Raw genomic sequence first — 23,242 nt, forward strand, 5'->3', positions numbered from 1 at the left:
ATATTTACAAATTTAATATATTTATTTATATTTAAATAATTATTAAATTAATCATGATGTCATCACGGTTTGATCCCAGTTCAACCTTGGTTCGACCTTAAAAACCTTGAACCTCTCCTTTTTACGGTTCAATGAACGGTCTAAGTTTCAAAACCTTGGTTGAGACAACCTTTATGTTTAGCTTGCATTTGAGCAACTCTATCGTACTTAGCTTGTATATGAACAACTTTTTACCTTCGATTGTGTTGGAATGATTTTTTTTATTGAGTCATATTCGAATGATAGTCTTAGTTGTGTTTGAACAACTTGGTACTTTTTAGCTGTGTTTAAACAGCTTTTTATTGAGTCATGTTTGAATGACAATCTTAGTTGTGTTTGAACAACTTAGTATTTTTTAGCTATGTTTGAATAGCTTTTTCTTGAGTCATGTTTGAATGACGATCTTAGTCGTGTTTGAACAACTTAGTATTTTTTAGCTGTATTTGAACAGCTTTTTTTTTTCCCCCTGTCATGTTTAAATGACAATCTTCGTTGTGTTTGAACACATTAGTATTTTTTAGTTGTGTTTAGCTGTGTTTAAACAGTTTTTTATTGAGTTATGTTTGAATGACGATGTTAGTTGTATTTGAATAGCTTAGTATTTTTTAGCTGTGTTGGAACAGTTTTTTCTCGAGTCATGTTTGAATGACAATCTTAGTTGTATTTGAACAACTTAGTACATTTTAGCTGTGTTTAAATAGCTTCTTATTGAGTCATGTGTTAGCTGTGTTTGAACAACTTAGTATTTTCTAGCTGTGTTTGAACATCTTTTTATTGAGTCATGTTTGAATGACGATGTTGTGTTTTACTCCTGACTTAGAGTCGTGGTATTGGAGTGTCTTTTAGGTTAACTATTTTTTGTTTTGTCTTGAATGACACTTATATTGGTTGTGTTTAAACAACTCTGATTTAGTCGACTTTGGTAGTTGTGTATCAACAACTTTGATGGCTATGATGCCGTTGGCTGTGCATGAATAGCTTTTGATTTGAAATTTCAATGATGGAGGTCCTTGAGACGTCTCTCAAGGACGACTCCTAAACGTTGCACACATTTTGATAGTGATAGATCATGGATAATCATTGATAAATACGTATTGCACATGACAGATCATGGATAATCATTGATGAATACGCATGGATAATGCTTTCATGTATTATTGATCTTATGAATGACGAGAGTGATGGTTGTCACCCATACTGATATGAAGATTAGGCAACTTGAAATGTAAAGCATTTCTTACTGATAGGATTTCTTCAAGTGTTCTATGTTCCATGGTCGAGGCAGTTTCTGGCCGTCTAGGGACTTCGGGTAGTATGAGCCTTATTTGGAATGACAGATTACCTCGTAGGGCCCTTCCCATGCTAGTCCCAGTTTTTCTTGGGATGGGTATTTTGTTGCCTGAGACACCTTCCTAAGGACGAGGTCTCCTGTGTTGAACCCTCTCACCTTAACCTTTCTGTTATAGTATCTGGTCATTGCTTCCTTATGCTTGGCCATTTCCTTCATAGCTTCTTCTCTGACTTCAATTAGGTCCAAATTGTTGTTAAGCTCCTGCTAATTCTTCTAGTCTTCATATGTTTTGACTCGATAGCAAGTCAATCCTACTTCCATTGGTATGACAGCCTCAATGCCAAATGTCAGTCTGAATGGTGTTTCTCCTGTTGGAACTCTTGTGGTCATCCTATATGCCCAAAGGACATTTTGTAGTTCTTCAAGCCATGCCCCCTTTGCCCCCTCAAGCCTAGTTTTGATAATTTTGAGCAAACTTTTGTTTGTCACTTTTGTTTGTCACTTCTGTTTAGCCGTTGGCCTGAGGGTGTCTTGGAGAAAAATAGTGATTCTTGACTCCTAGGTCTTGGCTAAATTTTTGAAACTTAGGGTTGTCAAACTGCTTTCCATAGTCTGATATTATGACATGTGGGACTCCAAACCTGCAAATGATGTTTTTCCACACAAAGCTTGTGACTTTAGCCTATGTTATCATCTTCACTGGCTCTGCTTCTACCCATTTTGTGAAGTAATCAATTGTGACAATTAGAAATCTGAGTTGTTTCTTCCCTAGAGGGAATGGACCCATAATATCAATGCCCCATTGGGTGAAGGGCCATGGTGAGGAAATGGGTGTCATTGTCTCTCCTGGTCTCGTCTGGACATTTGCGAAGCGTTGACACTTATCGCATGCTCTGACGATGTTGTATGCATCTTTCTGTAGGGTTGGCCAGTAATATCCTGCTCTGAGCACCTTTCCTGCTAAGAATCTTGCCCCAACATGGTTTACACAAGTTCCCTCATGTATCTTGCGGAGCACATAATCTGCTTCTTCTGAACTAGCGCATCTTAGTTATGGGAGCAAATATCCTCGTCTGTATAGCTTGTCGTCAATAATGACAAAGCGAGCTGCTCTGATCTACATCTTCCTTGCTTCTATTTTATCTTCTGGGAGCCATCCTTCTTTCAAGTAACAAACGATGGGAGCCATCCACTCGTTTTGTTCTTTTATCGTCAAGACTTGTTCACCTTTTGTGCTTGGCTGGCCCCTTATCTCTACACATAGTTCAGAGGTTGCATTGTAATCGTTTGATGAGGCCAATCTTGCTAGAAAATCAACTTCTTCATTTTTGGCTCGAGGTATTTGCACAAAGTTTAAACTATCAAAGTGATGTGAGAGACATTGGACGATCTTTAAATACTTCTGCATCCTTTCTTCTTTGGCTTCATAATCTCCCTTCACTTGTCCTATTATTAGCTGAGAATCAGCTTGGACAATGAGACTCTTTGCTCCTATCAACAATGCCTCGTACTCTGCCTCGTTGTTTGTTGCTAGGAACTGCAATCTGATTGCATATTTCAATGTTTCTCCTTCTTGAGGTATAAGAACTACTCCTACTCCTCCAACTTTCTTCGTGGCTGACCTATCTGTTTGGACCGTCCATATTTCCATAGGGGATTCTTTTTCCTTACATGGGTAAGTGAATTTTGCAATGAAGTCCGCCAGTACCTGGGCTTTGATTGCTACTCGAGGCCGATATTCGATGTCAAATTGGCCCAATTCAATTGCCCATTGAATAAGTCGTCCCGCTGCATCTATCTTGTTCATCGTCTTTCTTATGGGCTAGTTTGTCATGACGACGATAGGGTGTGCTTGGAATTAAGGACAGAGTTTTCTAGAGGCGACCAATAATGAGAAAGCTATCTTTTCCATCCTTAGGTAACTTGCTTCTGCTCCTTGAAATGCCTGATTGGTATAGTAAACTGGCTTTTGGATGCTCCCTTCTTCTCTAGTCAATGCCGAACTTACTACAGTGTTGGATACTGCTAAGTAGAGGTACAGCTTTTCTCCCATCACCGAGGGGCTTAGTAGAGGTGGCTTCGTCAGGTACTCCTTTAACTTGGCTAGGGCTTCCTTGCATTCATCAATCCACTGAAAAACTCTTTTCAATACCTTAAAGAATGGCATGCACTTGTCTGTTGCCCTAGAGACGAATCTGTTTAGGGCTGCAACCTTTCTTGTCAAGCTTTGCACCTCTTTCACTGTCTTTGGTGATTTGAATTCAATTATTGCTTTTACTTTATTTGGATTTACCTCTATACCTTGTTGGGACACCATGACTCCCAAGAATTTTCTTGAAGCAACAGCAAAAACGCATTTTGCAAGGTTTAACTTCATATTGTACTTTCTTGGTGTGCTGAAGGTCTCTTTTAAATCGTCCAAGTGGTTGGCTTTGTCCTTACTTTTCACCAGCATATCATCCACGTACACCTCCACATTCCTCCTGATTTGGTGAGAAAACATACGGTTCACCAATCTTTGGTAGTTGGCTCCTGCGTTCTTCAGTCCAAAGGGCATAACCTTGTAGCAGTATAACCCTTGGCTGGTGACAAACGAGGTCTTCTTTTGATCATCTTCGTTCATAAGAATTTGGCTGTATCTAGCGAATGCATCCATAAAACTCAAGAGCTTATGTCCAGCAATTGAATCTACCAGTTGGTCAATTCGTGTCAAGGGGAAGTTATCTTTTAGGCAGGCCTTATTTAGGTCTGTGAAATCAACGTACATTCTCCACTTACCATTGCTCTTCTTTACCATGACCACGTTTACTAGCCAATCTGGATAGAAGACTTCCCTGAAGAAATCAGCTTCGAGAATGTACTTTCTTGAGAATCAATATATAAGAACTGATCTCCTCGGATTGTGCTGAGGACAGTTTTCTTTAGAATAAACCAGTCTAGCTTCATTTTCTTGTCATCAAAATCTACTTTACTTGTTGTCTAATTCATTAAAGCCCAGTTTTCCAACCTACTCTCTACAAATTCATTATATTGGGCTTTTTGGGCCTAAGTTCATTTATACTTTGGGCTAGGGACTTAAATCTGGTCCTTACAATAGTCATAAATAATAAAGATCAAACTAAAGATAGACGAACCAACAAATAATTAAACACACAATAAATGATGAGTAGCATGAACTCACTAATGAACAGGAAATTATTGTGTAGTCCAGAACTACAAGGTTAGCTTGCTGACCTTGTAATCCCAGCCAATAAATACATGACACCTCACTAAAAAAATGCTTACATAGACTTTCATGCCACATCAACTCAATAACCCCTACCCATCTTAACATGCATCTGTTAACTCCGTTTGAGTAAATTCAAAATTTAGATTGGGAATTTCATCCAAAAAAAAAAAAAAGATTGGGAATAAGTGGGGCTGTGAAACTTTTCAGTATAGAATTCAAAACTTAAAAATTTTCAATCTTCATTTTCCTAAAATATTCATTCTACATCAAAGATTCAAAATACCTCTATCCAAGACTACAAGAGCCTACTTGTGATTGCCTTCCTTGGAGTGAAATCCAACCCAAATTTTAGCCAATCCCTCCGTAATTATGGCTTCGACCATTGCATCGTCGAAGAGGTCTTCAAGGACAACACCGTTCGAAGCTCTACCTCTAGATCCCTACCGCTTTTTCTCTCCTCAAAATCCTAATTTTCATGTTTATTTACCAGATTCATCTTATATGTGTGTATATATGATTGTTACTTTTTTTGATTGATGGTTTTCTTGTTCTTTTTCCTTGTGAATTACCAAACAAAAAGAACGGCCAAGAAGTCATCTCTTTTAAAGTCCACATCACTAAATCCTAAATGGGAAACAATCGGTGGTACAGTTGGTCAGGGTAGCATTATTCCAAGATTTATGTGGTATTTTGTTCCAAATTGTATGGTGTTATCATTTTTCTTTTTTAACTTTTGAATTCACACAAACGGAGTTAACAGACGTTAAAGATGAGAGAGATTATTGAGTTGATGTGGCATGAAAGCCTATGTAAGCATTTTTTTTAATGAAGTGTCATGTATTTATTGGTTGGGACTACAAGGTCAGCTGCTAACCTTGTAGTACGGGATTACACAATTTTCCCCAATGAATGGCTATAAATACCATCATAAAAATAACAGACGTTCACTCCATAATGGGAAGCCCATCATGTTAGCTCTCTCCCTTGTAGGAGTCTCTCTCTCTCTTCACTGGTAAGAGATTTCTCTCCTCTCCTTTTTCTGGTAGAGCCTTTTCCTCCCCTTTGTGGGGCATCTCAACCCCAGTTTCACCGTTCTACCTCACCATGGAACAAGAAGTTATGAATAGTCTTCAACATCTCAGCCTCACTAAAGAAGAAGAAACGGTAATACCCATCTCAGATCATAGCAGAGCAAATCTCCTAGAGGAATGCTCTCTTAGCCTTTTTGGAAGCCTTCTCACGGACAGAAAGCAAAACACAAGAGCCCTAAAGAGCACACTTAGGGCAGCTTGGAAAATGGGTTCAGATCTAAGAATTATTGAAGTGGGAAACAATACTTTTCAATTCAAGTTTGGCTCTCGTTATCAGATGGAATGGGTGGAAAATTATGGACCTTGGAATTTTGAAAATAATTTGCTACTTCTCTGCAGATGGAAAAAAGGCCTCACATCTGAAAACATAATTTTTACCCACTCCCCATTTTGGGTTCAACTTTGGGGCTTACCTTTTGAGCTCTTGACTGAAGTGGTTGGTCGGGACATAGGAAATAGCATGGGGCGTTTTATTGAGATAGACAAGCGTGCTAACCAATCTAACCAGGCGAGGTTTATGCGTATAAGGGTTGAACTTCCAGTTGACAAACCTCTACGGAGAGGAGGTAACATTGTGGGTTTGGAAGGAGATAAATATTGGGTCAACTTCAAATATGAAAGGCTCCCAACATTCTGCTTCTTCTGTGGTAAGATGGGTCATGATATAAAGCACTGTAATGCTTGCTTGGATGGGCAGAATGTCACGCATCAATATGGAGAATGGTTAAGGGCGAATGGCTCTGCTAAGGGCGGAAACAATGGACCAAAGAGCTTTTCTTTCAACAGTCACAATACCGGTAGTGATAATCAAGGCAATGCAAAAGGCCAAACTCTTGAGAATGAGCTCCAAAATACTCCGGCATCGGATGGTAGAGAAAGCACTAGCCATGGCAGCATGCAAGATTCAAAAAATTTGAAATCTTCTGGCATGTCCGATCAGGTATGGGGAGGTGATGTGTTGGGCAACTCAGAGTGTCAGAGAGCAAAAAGTGGGATCAGATTTGACATTTTAAAGACAGAGGAGCGGGTCCAGAGGCAAGAAGTGGTCTCACTTGATAGAGAGCCTACACCATCCCCTATGGAAGTCTCTGGAATGCGGGAAAGTGAGGGTGAAGTGTTATCCAAAATGGGCCAAAATGCTCAGAAAAGTGTGAGTGACGTGTTATCCAAAATGGGCCAAAATACTCTAAAGACTAATGATCATCCTGAGGTTACAAGCCCACACAAGCCTTTAAAAATGGCCCATGCTTTTGAAGATAATAAAGAGCAACGGTCTGATCAGGGGATTATAAAAGCCCAAGGAGGAAGAGGCAGAATAAAAAAGCTGGCTAGAGAGCTCGGTCCAACTCAAGGTAAGGATTCTGAAGCCAAAAATCTTATAATAGGAACTAAATGCCTAGGGTCCCAAATTTTCTCTGAGTGTGATGAGAAGGTAGCTAGAAAAAAGAAATGTGATGGTGTTGGAAATTCCAGTGATGAATTTGTATCGGCAGTGGTTATTGTGTAGCACCGCCGGGAGCCATGAATTCGTTAGGATGGAACTGTCGGGGGCTTGGGAATCCCCGGTCAGTTCGAGCGTTGCACGATCTTGTGCGACAATGCGCTCCCAAAATAGTTTTCTTATCGGAAACTAAATTAAGAACTAAGCGTATGGAAAGAATTAGAGATAGGATTGGATTTGCAAATGGGTTGTTTGTTCCGAGTCATGGTCGTAGTGGAGGTTTGGCGCTTCTGTGGACAAGGGCGACTGATGTGGAAATCAAGAGTTTTGGTCGTCACCATATTGATGCGATTATAACAGAGGCAAACTCAAATTTCAAATGGAGAATTACTGGATTTTATGGCCATCCCCAGGCTCATTTAAGGCAGTTCTCTTAGGACTTGCTGGCTTTTCTGAAAGACCAGTACCAACTTCCATGGATTTGTTTTGGAGACTTTAATGAAATTTTATCCATGGAGGAAAAATCAGGTGGGTTGTTGCGTCCCCAAAGCCAAATGGAGAAGTTCAGAAATGTAGTTAACTACTGTGGTTTTAAAGACTTAGGCTATGTTGGGCCGGATTTTACATGGTGTAACATGCAAGAAGGGGCTGGTAGAATGTACCTAAGGCTGGACAAAGCGTTTGCCATAAACGATTGGATCAATAAATTCGGGGAAGTCAGAGTCCACCACCTTGCTGATTCTACATCCGATCATTGTGCTCTAGTTTTATCCGACCCAAAAGCTCCCAAACTTCCACGTTCTCGTAGATTTCATTTTGAGACGATGTGGACAAAGAGGGAGGATTGTAAGGAGGTTATTAAAGCAGCTTGGTGTTCTGGAAATGTTTTGAATACACCGAACGGGATTGCCTCTACTTTATCGGCTTGTGCTGCTGACCTTAAAGTTTGGAGTTCAACTGCTTTTGGGCAAATCTCAAAGGTAATTCAGGAAAAAAGGAAAAAGCTTAGTGGCTTGATTCAGCTTGATAAGGATGGGTCTTTGGGTGAAGAGATAAACCAGGTAAGAAAGGAAATCAATGATCTCCTTGATAGTGAGGAAATTTTGGGGGCAACGTGCGAAAGCTCACTGGCTCTGTGAGGGAGATAAAAATACCAAATTTTTCCACGCAAGGGCTTCTGATAGGCGAAAGCAGAATACAATTCTGGGTATTTGGGATAAAAATGGAAGCTGGTGTGGGGATCAGAACAGTATTGCCAGGGCTGCCGTCTCCTATTTTGAAGAGATATACTCCACTTCCCACCCGAGCCAATCAGAAGCCGTTATTGCTCCCATCCCTTCCCTGGTATCTCCTGAGATGAATGCAAAACTTTCTCGAGCCTTTCCCAGAGAAGAAGTGGTTGTTGCTCTAAAGCAGCTTCACCCCTCTAAATCGCCTGGCCCCGATGGTATGTCCGCTCTTTTTTTTCAAAAACATTGGAGTATAGTTGGTGCTAATGTTACAAATATGGTTTTAAATGTTCTTAATTTTGGCATGCCTTTATCTGATATTAATAAAACCAATATTGCTCTAGTGCCAAAAACAAATAATCCCCAAAGAATGACTGACTTTAGGCCAATAAGTCTATGTAATGTGGTATATAAGCTTGTCTTAAAAACTCTAGCTAACCGTCTTAAAACTATTCTTCCTTATATTATTTCAGAAAATCAAAGTGCATTCATAGCTGATAGACTTATCACTGATAATGTATTGGTGGCATATGAGATCATGCATTTTTTGAAGCATAAGAAAGGGGGGAATGATAGTTTTATGGCTGAAAAGATAGACATGAGTAAAGCTTTTGATAAAGTGGAATGGGCATTTATTGAAAAAGTCATGAGGAGGATGGGATTTAATGAGAATTGGATCATGCTAGTGATGAAGTATATTTCTTCTGTGTCTTACTCAATCATTATAAATGGCACAACGTATGGACACATCATCCCTAGTAGGGGACTCAGACAAGGCGACCCGCTATCTCTGTATCTATTCCTATTGTGTGCAGAGGGCTTCTCTGCCCTTATCAATGATGCAGCAAGGAACAACCAACTCAATGGCATATCTATTTGTAGAGGGGCTCCAAAAGTCTCTCATCTCTTCTTCGCAGACGATAGCCTCCTTTTCTGTAAGGCTAATGGCAATGAGTGCAACAAGCTGAAGGAAATCCTTGATTTGTATGAGTCAACTTCAGGGCAGAAAATCAACACTGACAAATCCTCCATATTTTTCAGCCCAAATACCTCCCAGGAACTCAAAGATGAGGTTCTAAGCATTCTTGGGCCAATGCAAGACTCGAGTCATACTAAGTACCTTGGCCTTCCCTCTATCATTGGTAGATCAAAGAAGGTTGTCTTTGCGGAGATTAAGGATAAAGTTTGCAAGAAACTAGCTGGCTGGAAGAGTAAATTGCTCTCTTTGGGAGGAAAGGAAATTCTTATCAAGGCTGTGGCCCAAGCAGTTCCCACTTACACGATGAGTTGCTTCCAACTCCCAAAAAGTCTTTGTGATGACCTTGAAAAAATGATGCAGAGTTTTTGGTGGGGGCAGAAGCATCAAGAGCCCAAAATGGCCTGGGTTGGATGGAAAACAATGTGCAAGCCGAAGTCACAAGGGGGCATGGGATTTAGAAATTTACAGGCCTTTAATCTTGCTTTGCTAGCAAAACAAGCTTGGAGAATCCTCTCAAATCCGAACACCCTTGTTGCCCGCATCATTAAGGCAAAGTATTTCCCATTTTGTGACATCCTCCATGCAAATTTAGGCAGCAGCCCCTCTTACACTTGGCGGAGTATTTTCAATAGCCTAAAGGTCTTACATAATGGAACAAGATGGAGAGTTGGAAATGGGCGCCTTATCCACATTTGGGGAGACAAATGGCTCCCAACCCCCTCAACATACAAGGTCATTTCCCCCCCTCGCCCCATTGAGGACTACCCAATGGTTTCCTCCCTCATTGATCCGATGACTAGATGGTGGAAAGCTGAAACGATCCGAGCCCTTTTCTTTCCTTTTGAGGCTAATGTAATTTTGAAAATTCCTCTATGTCACAATTTACCGGAGGACAAACTCATTTGGATGGGTAACAAAAGGGGTGATTTTACAGTTAAGAGTGCCTACTTTATTGCATCTAAAATCCTAAACACAATGGAAGATGGAGAATGCTCTTCCGGTGACCCAATGGCTCGGATTTGGAAGAAAGTTTGGTCTCTGAAACTCCCAACAAAGATTAAGATCTTCTCTTGGCGTGCTTGTGTTAATGGCCTTCCTGTGCTATCCAAGTTGGCTACAAAAGGTATTCAAATGTCTTGCATCTGCCCAATTTGTGATGAGGAGCCTGAAAGCCTTACCCATGCCTTAATCTCTTATGACTTAGCTCTCTCGATTTGGTCACTCTGGCAAGATTGTCCAATTGAGAAGTTGCTGAATGTGAAAGATTTCAATGATCTTGTGCTCCACTTCTGCTCTCCATTGCTAGACAAGCACCTGGATTTTTTGTTTGCCATTGCCTGGTCAATTTGGCACAACAGGAACAAGATCATCCATAATGAAAGTGGTCTGCCCCCTGGTCTGATCTGGGATTTTGCTAAGAACATCGTCAAGGAGTTTAAAGAAGCTTCCACATGGGATTATACACCTTTGCAGCCTCCTCTTCACAACTGGGCTGCTCCTCCATTGGGCTTTGCTAAAGTTAATGTGGATGGTGCTTGTTCCATTGATGGCAGTGGCATCTCAAGTGTTGGACTGATCATCCGGGATGAATCTGGTTGGGTTATTGCTGCTCTTGGTAAGGCTCTGCCTTTGCATTTCCCAGCTGAGTGGACCGAATTTATTGCTTTGGAACAGGGAATTCTTTTGGCTCAAGAGCTGAACCTTACTCATGTTATATTTGAATCAGATGCTTCCTCAGTCATCTCAACTGTTTCTCAAGGGAAGACTGGTGGCTCAATGGGTCACTTTGTTCAAAGCATCCAGTCTGCAAGTTCTTATTTTTTCTTCTGCTTATTCCAACATGTGTAAAGGGATTACAACAGGGCTGCTCATGAGCTAGCCCAAGTTGCCAAGTGTAATCAAGTTTCTAATCTTTGGAAGGGTGTTATCCCTCCTTTTTTAGTTGATCTATTCTAGTCACGCCTTAGATAATTTCTGTTAGCTGATGACCTCTGTTGTACTCCTTTTCTTTGTGAATGAAATACCAGTTTCCTCTCAAAAAAAAAAAAAAAAAAAGAATTCACACAAACGGAGTTAACAGACGTTAAAGATGAGAGAGATTATTGAGTTGATGTGGCATGAAAGCCTATGTAAGCATTTTTTTTTTTAATGAAGTGTCATGTATTTATTGGTTGGGACTACAAGGTCAGCAAGCTGACCTTGTAGTACGGGATTACACAATTTTCCCCATCGAATGGCTATAAATACCATCATAAAAATAACAGACGTTCACTCCATAAAGACAAAATTCAATGCTCCAACGGGAGGAAAAGAGAAGATAGTATAAGACCAAATCTCCACCTGAAGAGAAAAAGGTATGCGACTCAAGTAGAATAACTATTTTATTGCTTTCTTAGTACAATCTAGTATTTGAACCACCAATTTCTAACTTTGTCATCTAAGAGCCCTTGGCTAGCACCACACCAATGTCTAGATTCCACATTTCTTTCTAATTTAAAACTACAAGTTATTTGAGAGATATTATGATCGTCTATCTACCTAGACAAACAACTAACTAACAATATTTCACGTCATCACTTCTCATTTATACAATTTTTGGACAAATTATAGATCCGATGCATGAGAATGCAAGAGGGTTTTAGGTGAGTTTAGTTATACTTTCGTTAAAAACGAGATTTGTTGAGTTTGATGGAAATGCTCCAACTACATGTATTACGTGTATACAATAAAATTTCATTTACTAGACTCTAATAACTCAAGGTTAAATAGTATTTGATTTGTTTTTGGGGGGGGGGGGGGGTGGACAGATCCAACGTAAGCCCAATATCGAAATCTCTTTCCATATGACTGTCTAAAGCCCACTAACATATTGCACGTCTCATATTGGCGCGGCTAGAAACAATTTAGTCATCTCGTCAGCAACGATTTCAGAGCTCCATGAATTATTTTTCCAAAAACAAAGCCCATATAATGACTCAAAAAACCTAGGTTTTGTTCGTAGTGCAAATTCACAATATGGTCCTTGTTTTGAGCTCAAAAGGACTAGCCCAAGACCGACAAACTAAATTGACATAATCGGCTCAAAATTGATTTTTTTTTTTTTTTTTTTTTGAGTTTAAAGCTTAAGTCCCGTGTCTAGTTAATGATATGTCATTGGACGACAGTGTACAAGGGTATTAGTAACTTCATTTTTACGTTGTATAAATCTAAAATTGAAGGAAAACAAAACCCGGATCTGTAGGATACCGTGAGCTCTGGGTTCTAGCCCCGGTAATTACCTAGCAAAAAAAAAAAAAAAAAAAAAAAAAAAAAATCATTCTTTCTTTTTTGTTTTTGATAAATGAGATTTTTTGTGAGTAGATGTTTTGTTATAAAATTAATCAATGAATGAGATTAATTTTATAACAAAAACCTATTAAAAAAAAAAAAAAAAGAAACCAAGTACAAACATATTAGAAACCATATCAACCTTTGGCTGCAACCAAAACTAAAACACACACATTTGATCAAAACCAGGAAATGTAATTATCTAAAATTGAAGGGTATTGGTAACTTCATTTTTACGTAGTATAAACCTAAAATTGAAGGAAAACAAATCATTCTTTCTTTTTTGTTTTTTTGATAAATGAGATTTTTTTTAATAGATGTTTTTTTATAAAATTAATCAATGAATGAGATTAATTTTGTAACAAAACACCTATTCAAAAAAAAGAAAAAAGAAACCAAGTACAAAAGGAAATGTAAAAATTATCTACAACCCACATAGCACTCTATTCTGCATTTTCCTATATCTGCTTAATCCTTATACTTGCTTATTACATCCTAGTCCTACTTTATTGCATTCAGAAATAGCCTCTTCAAACTTGATCTAAATCCAGTGTCAGCTCAATGGCATAAGCAATTGATGCAATCGCCTAAGTCCCTAAGTAAAAAAAAAGCTCCTAAATTTTAACAGATAGTGTTATTTCTATCATTGTAATAGTATTAATTAAGCTCAAATATTAACCAATAAATAAAATAATATTTTTTTATCAAATGAAATACAAAAAAAAAAGAGAAAAATGTCACGTCCACAATATTTTTCACAACACTTTATTACAAATCCTAAGTAGCAAGTTGTTATTGATGGCAAAAAAATAATTTTAGTAGTGGATTCAAATTAAAACGAGTAACAACTTAATACCTAAGATTTGTTATGAAAAAAATTGTGAATGTAGCACTTCTCAAAAAAAAAAAAAACAATACACAAAAAAAAATCATAATATTTTTCACAATAATTGAGTTGATAAATTTTTACTAATTCTCATCTAGGTCCATCACTGACATCACTGTTTTACCTACTGCTATCAATCCAGAGTAAAAAGTTTTATCAAATTTTTTTATACTTTTAGACTTTTAAAAAAAAAATTATATATGATTCATATTAATTAATAATAATTTTATATTTAAAATAAAATAATCAATTTTAGTCTGAAGTCTCCAAGTAAATCGAGCCACCCCTGTCTAGATCCCATGCCGCATTGCAAGGCATGAATCTAGGTGAATTCCCAAAATTACAGATCCCCTGCCCCTACGCATTTCGTCTCTCTACTTTATCAATAGGACGCTAGCTGATAGCTAAGCACCAACTTCCGGATCTTTCTAGTGAAGGAGTATTAAAAAAAAAAAAAAAAAGTGATATCTATTATTCTCTCTCTCTCTCATGTACTTTTTTTTTTATAATTTTTTTTAGCTAAAAACAGTTTTATCTCATATCAAAAGGAAAGTTAGAAGATAGGTTTTCTTTAAATAATTGTTTTTTTTTCTTTAAGACATTATATTCTCAAACATTAAAAAAAAAAACATAAAATTATTTTCACATAGAGTTTTCAATCAAATCAAAGAGACCAAAAATACGCTATAATTTATATAGCATGATCACTTGTTAACAATAAGGCAAAAGATATATCAATTACTCTTAACATTATTTCATTCATCAAATTTGGTTACTTCTACATATCAAAGATATAATAATGATATTTTTTAGAGAGTTTGAGATTGTTTCAATTTATGGTTTTTGCTTCTAATGTTAGCTCTTTTATTATAAGATGAAAACACTAATAAGTTTTTTGGGTGTATGTTAGCTCTTCTATCATCAGACCAAGACATCAATTAATTTTTTGGTGTAAGTAGAGATTGAACTTCAAATCTCTTATTCAATCATCAAAGACTTTACCGATTGAGTTAATTAAAACTCACAGATATAATAATAATTTTAAACGAACTATTTTTTTTAATTGGATCAGCATTGTTGTGAAAATATATATAAAAATAAATAAATAAAATAAAAAAGGAAAGAAACATGGAGATTTGTTTAATTGAATAAATTCGAATTGGGTGGGGAATAAAGGTAGAATGAGGAAGGTGGTGAAATTTGGTCAGACAAAGACGCATTAGTTAAAAAGATCCCCACAGTGCTCACGCGCGAAACAAAATAAAAAAAAATATTAGAAAAAAGAGGTCCGTCCGGTCTAGTCCAGTCCTGGATTCTGTCTTTCTTTTATTACGGACGGTCCCTTCCTCTCATCTCATCTCATCAGTGTCAATAACTATCAATTTGTGAAAAAGCTGCGGTGATTTTTTTCTGCAAGCCAATTTCACCTCACCTCTCCTCTCCTGATCACTGATCTGACAGCTCAGAACAGGAGCAACACCAGCGCACGTGGGGGCTTTTCCTTTTCGAAAGCTAATATTAGAGTTAGAGACTACCAGTACAGAGACAGCCCCAGGTGGTCACGTGCGCTTCAGCTTCTGCCTCTCTTTCTTCTCACGCTTCAACATTTTCATTTTTTTATTTTAAGGTAAAAAGACACCATATTTATCATAATAGACAATAAAAAACAATGATTTTGTTTTTGTTCACATAATTCACTCCGGAAGATATATGTTATCTTTTTATTAGGGAGCGTTTATTAGTGAGCGAAACATTTTCTTTTAAGTAAGAGCATTCATAATAAGAATGTTAAAATTAAAAAAACGCTATTTTTTAGCAACTTATTTCAAAAACACATGTTACAATAAGAGTATTATTGTTAAAAATTTTGACAACAGATGGATGTTTGGTAAAGATATTTAAAAAACAGTTTTTATTATTTAAATAACACAACATATATTCCCATAATACTTTTTTAATCACACATATTTCCAAAAAAAAAAGGTCCAAAGTTAAAATAAAATTTAAAAAAAAAACGATTTTAATGTGTTGATAATTGTGGTTATTGTTTATTGTGTTGGATATATTCTTTTATTATATTTATATTTTTTATATTATTTTAATGTGTTCAATGCTAAAATAAAACCTTTGGTGTGCGTTTGGATAGCAAACGTGTCTAGTGCTTGCGTCCAAACCTGGGTCCCGTGCACTGTTCATTGGACTCATAAACCTTCTTTTTAAGCAAAATTTTCATTAAAAATGGGTCTCACAATACTATTCACACATTTAAAAATTATTTTGCTACAGTATTTTCAGTTTTTAGTAATAAGCGGTATTCAAACAGACCCTTAATGTTAGATGTATTATAAAGTGAGATGTTAAAATAAATAAAGTAGTGTTTTAAGTTACTAAAAGCTATATATTTTTTAGCAACTTTGTTGTGAATGCTTTAATGTAGTTACTATAAGACTTATGTTGTTAAGACAAGTTATTAAAAGAAAGCAAAGAACTTCAATGAACTAGAACTTTCAAATGAAGTTAAGTGTCGTTTGTACTTAGTAAATTAGATGTTTTTGAAAAATCTTGATAACACATGGTATTAGCCCAAACTTCAGGGATTATATTGTATTTTACCACATATATCTTATAAATAGTGATACAGTCTATTGTGATTGGATGAACATTATTTTTATCAAACTTATTTAAAAAACATCACATATATTATTTTTATTATGCACCAATCACAATATATCACATACATCCCTGTGAAAAATATTTTGTTTTATGACTTATTGTTTAAGTTTAAGGATGACTTTTAAATTAGTATTTCAACTTTCTATACCACTTTTTTTTTTTCAAGTTAAGGATGACTTTTAAATCAATATTTTTAACTTTCAAAATTTATAATTTATACGATCCATTACCAGTTTATCACAATGATATTAATGTGTTTCTTCCATTATAATTCATCACAATTTTGCGGTAAAACCCCTAAAAATAACGTCATTTTTCTTTATCTTTTTTTCCCCTAAAACAATGTTGTTTTGTATGGGTTAGTAACAAGCTTCTAATCAAAATTGACGAAAAGAACAGATTAATATTATTGTCATATTCATTGGTGTAAGTGTAAATGGCAAGTTTTCATGATTAAGAAACCAATTTAGAAACAACATGTTTGATGTAAATACTATTTTTACCTAATTTTTATCATTACTAAATTCTACTATCACCTCAATTGTCAGTTTTAGGAACCAGAGCACGTGCAAAACCCATGCTTTCACCTATATAAGATAATATGATTCAATCAACATCATAACAAATAACAAGTAGCCAATGTGCTAAAACATAATGACTTAGCTGCTTTAATGAAAATGAGACCCTGATCTCCCTTCCATCACCACCGAATTAGACTCTAAAACGTTTCAATTTGAAAAGGGATTCCACCTCGTTTACAAAAATCATTATCATTGTCATTATCTGAAAATTCAAGAATGGGCCCATTTGGTAGTTAGGTTCATAATTTGCATTTGGTATGACAGGTTGCCATTACTTGGTGATGAGACTTGCAGTTTGTAACAACACTGAACAAACATGCATCGTCGTATTCCAACATATACACGGAGAGCGATCGAACGCATTAGCTAGATTACTGGTACGCGGTCCTTAGCTCTGGCCTCAGAGTAATGCGTATATAATTGCACCACATGCACTTGTTTTACAACTTATAAATCTACAATGTATGTGCTTGAAGATTTGTGCATGGTTGGTAAGAAACATGTCCCACCAGTTCTTACTGGCAATAGGTATGGTGGGATCAATACGGGTGTTTTCAATTTCCTATTTTATCATCTATTTGAGGGTATTAGTCTAAAAAAAACTATTAGATTTTGCATTGTGAAGACATTCAAATAGAATAGCAGTCATTTTCTATAAGATTCATCCACTCACCTTCTTCGTTCACTTAGTAAAGAATCATTATCATTTGCTCACCTAGACAGTATCCCTAGAAGGTGTACAAAACGAATCTAATGTCTTAAGTCTTTTCTTTATGCTTTTTTCTATGATACATACATATTGATAACCGTATTTCTTTCTCTCTCAATCTTCGATATTTTGATTGACTAGATAATTGAGGGAAGGTATTCAAGTCAACCATGATGGCCAATGGTGTCCCAAATCATCCCTAGAATATATACTTGGTCACAAACCTTTAATTTTCTCCTTTGGTGGAAAAGTTAGTTTAGATTTTTGCCATCATGTCTGATCCGGCCACATTTTTGACTTCTGAGATTCCTTATGTGAGACCCTACTTGTCGGCCAAATGTCAAATATTGTTCATTTGGATTTTATGGTGATTGTGATACTAAGATAATTGATATGGTGCCATTTTATCATAGCTGAAGTTTGAAGCATAATGTTAAGCAAGTGAATCATTGTTCAGTTATAATTAAAAAGGAAGAAGTTGATATGAAGCTAAGTTTTGTGATTGCTTCTGATATGTATGGTTCAGAATTTGCATTGCTAAATGACAATGGATAAACTTTAGATTGGGAGGAGAGGGGAGGGGAAGTCCTGTCTCTTTGGCCTCTAAACTTGCTTGCAGTGCTCATATTTACCAGATTTCGGAAGAAATTAACTTCATATTCTACAAGAATAAATGTCAAGATTTACCAAACTAGTTTGAACATCAATATGCATTAGTTGTTTCTATGTGTATGGTTTTGTGATGTTTTTCATTTTAGTGACCTTTGGCTTGCAAAAGCCTTGCATTGACGCTCACTGTTTCTTCATCCTTTATTTTCCAATAATACTCATTCAAACAACAAAAAAAGGAAAGGAAAAAGTTGGTACATTGCAATCATTTTTAATTCTATGATTTCAAAGTGGGACTAAATTACTAGTGAAGCTGATGCCATGTGCTGAGCCAGTGAAAAAGTAAGTGCTTTTAGTTTAACTTTCTCCAATCTCATGAGAAAGACATCTGTTAGCTTTTCCTTTTTCACTTTAAAATTCATCTTTGTCTATTGCTTTGACAATTAAGCCTGTGAATTTGACACTCAACTTTTGAATGCCTCCATTACTATTCACATTGCTCTCAGAAACTAGTCAGTTTCTTCCCAAAAATAAAAATAATAATAAATCTTCCAAAACAAAACTTATAAAACTACTAAGGAATTCTAACACACTGTAAAAAAGAACTAATTAACACTTCAAAGTTGATATAATTCCCCAAAACATTAATTTACATTGATGACATGACAATGAATTACAAAATGAATCCATTAGCAATGGCATGATTTGTTACCAAACTAGTAGTTTCATACACAGGAAGCTCCTCTCTATACCTGCCAATCCCAACAAGGTGATCAAGCTCAAATAAATCTGAGCTCGAATAGCTCTCAGCATCTTCATCCTCCTCCTCCTCATCATCATCATCAATAACTCTCTCATTCTCATGAAAACCTCGCAAATGAAATGCACTTGTAGTTGTTGTACCCTCCTTAACCGAGCAAGTATTGGTAATTTTTCTAAGTGTTGAAATTGGCATTAGACTTGGATCCTCTTCATAAATACATTTATGCCCACATGGTTGAGAATCCTCACCAACAATCACACCAACTGGATAAAATCTCACAGACCTTTTGATACCATTGCTCAATTTTGGTCTTGAAGCTGGGTTTTTGCTCAAGCAAGACCTCGAATATGAAGAAGCTGAAGAAGAGCAAGCAGATTTGGATTTATTAGGCTCCAAGTTCACATCTTTCGCAGCTCCGACGTAACACATTTTGGCTTTCTTTACATTATCAGAATTGAAAATCGAATTGAGAAAGCTAGCAATGCGACCCCCTGGTGAAATTGGCTGCTTCACTTTCTTTAACTCGCCGTAGATTTTCAATGCCTTTGATTTCGTCTTTGTAAGACCACCCTCATTACTCTTTGGCTTGGACTGCTTCTCTGAACTCCTATAATCCGTGTTCATTTGCTTCTTTGAGCTCTGCAATTTCGGTTTCGCTTTGTGTTTGTAGGTTGACTCTGTTTCAGAGGATGAGAACACTGCAGTGCCAGAGCTAGACTCTGAGGAACTTGAAGCTGAATTCAACAGCACAGAGCTGTGAATGCTTTGCTTCTCCATCCAATCTTCGATCATGACCGTTCTTCGGAGATTCAACACCTCTTTCTCTTGATCTATCACCCAAGTGGCACGCTTGGAGCTAGAATTGCTCTGTTTTTTGAAAGTGGTTGAGTCGTTGAAATGGGGTTCATTGGGATTGGATTCGTCAATAGAACGGTAAATTGAGTCTAGGAGAGTAGAAGAGAAAGATGGGGTTCTTCTACTTTGGGGGAATGTGTCTTCTCGAAGTGTTTTTTCCCTTCTATACATGGTTTTTGGGTGTGAATTGTGGTAAATCATAGAGGGTAGGTACTAGAATAGAAGGTTACAGAGGAAACAGAGTACTTATAAGGACAAAGGAGAGGACAAGAGTGAGGATTTTAAGTGTTAGTTTAGTTAGTTTAAGGGTGGAGAAGAGCTGTAGTGTTTGCTTTAAGAACGTCAAAAGCTGCAAGAGACATTAATAGAATGCAAGTAGATCATGTGAAAGAACAATGAAAGGGAATGGAAATGTGCTTTTTAGTTATTGAAAACATGTTTTATGCTGTGTTTGTGTTTTTGTGTACGGGTTTGAGTAAGCATAGGTGAGAAAGAGAAATACCAAAGACTGTAGCTGGGGAGAGAGAGAAAGAGAGACAGGCAAATCACACGCTTGGATTTGGACTACGAAAAAGCAGAGAGAGAGAGAGAGTGTGTGTTATGAGTGTTTTTTAAGGAACAAGACGTCCGCGCGTGTGGGTTCTCCTTTCGAAGCACTGCCAAAGGACCAGAAGTGGAAGAAAGTTTAAGGCCAGAATGGTAATGTCCTTGTAATAATGCTATTTGTATTTTTTGAAAATATAAGTAGATAAATAGGTGTATAAAAATACAAATAATATTATTTAAAAATTAAAAATTGTTATTTAAAATGTCATACCAAACGGTTCCTAGATATTTTATAGAATAATAGCATTCACATTGACTTTATAAAGAAACACATTTTTTACACTATTTTACTAACTTATTTAACAATATATTTAACATTTGAGTTCTTATTTTTACCTACAAACTAATAAAATAATATAAACTTCCTAATAAAATAAATATAAAATTATAAAACCTTTAGTTACCAATCTTAAGGCTACCACTCCACTCAATATTATTTTATGTGAATTTTAACAAATCTACTATTAAATTATATTTTCTTCTTATATTCTTCATATTTGTAAAAATTTTAGAAGATCAAATATCAATAGTTATATTATTAATCAAATGTTAAAATTACAAATTTTTGTAGTATAAAAATATGCACTAAAAATAAGTTTATGAATCGAATAGTAAATAATATCTAATTGACACGAAATTTGATATGTGTGTTGTAGGGTCACAATTCGGGATCCAGGCCCAACAGTTATGGGATTCTGGCCCAAGGAGCCCTAGACAATGAATTTGTAGAGAGTGGGTTACAGAACTAGGCCCTAACGATGTGTGTACTAGTTAACTTTGGGCTATACAACAATCGAAAATAAGAAAATCTTCTTCATGTCCATTAGATATACGGTCCAAGGAGAAGTATGGGGTGTATTTATGTCTCTGATCAAAGGCTATAGTTCTTCTCCTCTTCTTCTGTTCTAAGTTCCTCTTTTTTTCGGTCCCTCTTCATGGGGACTCCCCTCTCTTATATAACCCCCTTGAAGTCATCAAAACTTTACAATTGTTGATCATCTGGACCTTCACTTGAGTGCCCGTCCCATCAGACATCTCCCCCATCTTTCTGTGAGTTGTAGTAACTAAGGCAACACTGTTCGTAAGTCCTCTCCACATTAATACAGCCAGAAAACTAGTTGTCATGCATTTAATGTGACAACTGTAGTCTCTCCATTGACATCCTACACTTTCCTCCCTCTTACGGACTTGTAGGACTCATCCCTGCTACTAATACTCGTTGGAGTGAATCTTTATTGCTAGCAGGGTGCATGTTTGAGCTATATTTGGTACGTCCGAGGATACATTCCTCCTTGGACCACCTTTTAAACAAGTTTGGGCCCATAAGAATTAGGCCAGGAGCCCTTTTGGTACCCACACCTTCTCCTCGGACGTGGTCGAATTTTATATGGAGCCCAAGGCCCATTGTATGTTCTGGGGACTTTACCCCTAAATGTGTTAACAACATTATAAAAAAAAAAAAAAAAAAAAAATCAGCGGTTAAATTTTCAAAGTATGTAGTCATGTCAATTTTTTTTATTAGGAGTTGCAATTAATTTTGTAGCCTAAACTATAACTAAGTTTGTAGCCGAATTTTGTTCTCAAAAAAATTATATATATCACATCTACAATATTTTTACAACAAGTGATGTCAATAGTGAGCCTATAATTTAGAAACGAAAATAACTTGAGAATGTCACACAAAAAAAAATTAAACTAGTAATAACCACTTAGAATTTGTTGTGAACATATCATTACTCTATTTTATTTTGAGAAAGTCACACAAAAATATCGACAATTGTTGATGTCGTAGCAGTAAGTAAAAAAAGTAATGTTAGCGATGAGCTTAAATGAAAACCAGTAAAAGCATGTCAACTCAACTGCTATGAAAATATTGTGAAATTTTTCTATGTATGTATGTAACACTATTCTTTTATTTTCCCACAAGTTAATGCCAAACACAATTCAAATTTTTCTTTAAAAAACTATTCAATTTGTCCCCAAATCACAAACTGCATTTAGTATTGTTTGTCCCCAAAACTAATTTGTGGCCAAGTTAATTGTCACAATGCAATCTCACAAAAACTGTATTGTGGTTATTATGTGCACAATGGAGTGCCTTTGTAGTAAATAGTAGATGAATAACAACCAAAGATGGAAAATTAAGCAGAAAAATACTTTGTTGAGCAAGAGAATTTTCAAACAATATTAAGTGTAGTTTGTGTTAAAGGGGTAAATTGCATATTTTTGAAAAAATCGGGTAGTGCCTAGTAGTAGCCCTAACCTCCCAAATCTTCAAGTTGGTTTTTGTATTTTACCTTATTATTTAACATTGTATTTGGAAAACAAAAGGGGAGGCAAACGAAAGAAAAAGGGGGAGAGAAGACAAAAGCAAAGGTAAGAAAAAGGAAAGTGAAAGAAAATGGCTTATTAAAGCATTTACGTCAGTCTGTCCAAAAATTTTCGTCTATTTTAACATATGAACCTACTTTTTCTATTTTACACAGTCACTTTTCAAAAACACTCATATCATATTATCTATTATACACTTTATTTATTTAAATAATATTTATTTATTTATTTATTAATATCTCTCTCTTTCATTCATTTAAGTCACTCTTATCTCAATGCTCATTCTCTCTCTAAACTCCACATCTCAAACGTCTCTCCTACCTAATTCTCTACCTATCTCATACCCCAAACCCAAACACATACACACATGGATCAAGGTGATATCGATAGCAAAGACAATAATAGCAAATCCAATGGTAGATCCAGCGACAAATTTGGTGATAATAGTCGTAAATTCAACAACAGATTCGTCCATTTTTACATTGGGTTTGGTTTTGGCTTAATTTGATTTTGGTTTCAATTGATTTTAAGTTCCTTTTGGGATGGGTTTTCTAATGGATTTGGGTTGATTTTGAGTTGGATTTGGGTTGATTTTGGTTTTCC

The 23,242-nt window shown here is 36.2% G+C and overlaps 2 protein-coding genes across 2 annotated transcripts; one reads left to right on the forward strand and one right to left on the reverse strand.

The window, feature by feature from the left end:
- Positions 1-7,603: 7,603 nt before the first annotated feature.
- LOC115967872 lies at positions 7,604-11,147 on the forward strand. The gene is made up of 2 exons (XM_031087026.1): positions 7,604-8,152; positions 8,337-11,147. Exons 1-2 carry the CDS (start codon positions 7,604-7,606, stop codon positions 11,145-11,147), a joined length of 3,360 nt encoding a protein of 1,119 aa, XP_030942886.1.
- Positions 11,148-18,651: 7,504 nt separating this feature from the next.
- Positions 18,652-20,251, reverse strand: LOC115978211 (protein BIG GRAIN 1-like A). Its single transcript, XM_031100229.1, has one exon. The coding sequence runs from the start codon at positions 19,901-19,903 to the stop codon at positions 18,758-18,760; it is 1,146 nt and encodes a 381-aa protein (XP_030956089.1). The 5' UTR covers positions 19,904-20,251; the 3' UTR covers positions 18,652-18,757.
- Positions 20,252-23,242: the final 2,991 nt, after the last annotated feature.

Source organism: Quercus lobata, chromosome 2 (genome assembly GCF_001633185.2).
Source record: "Quercus lobata isolate SW786 chromosome 2, ValleyOak3.0 Primary Assembly, whole genome shotgun sequence".
Taxonomy (NCBI): Eukaryota; Viridiplantae; Streptophyta; class Magnoliopsida; order Fagales; family Fagaceae; genus Quercus; species Quercus lobata.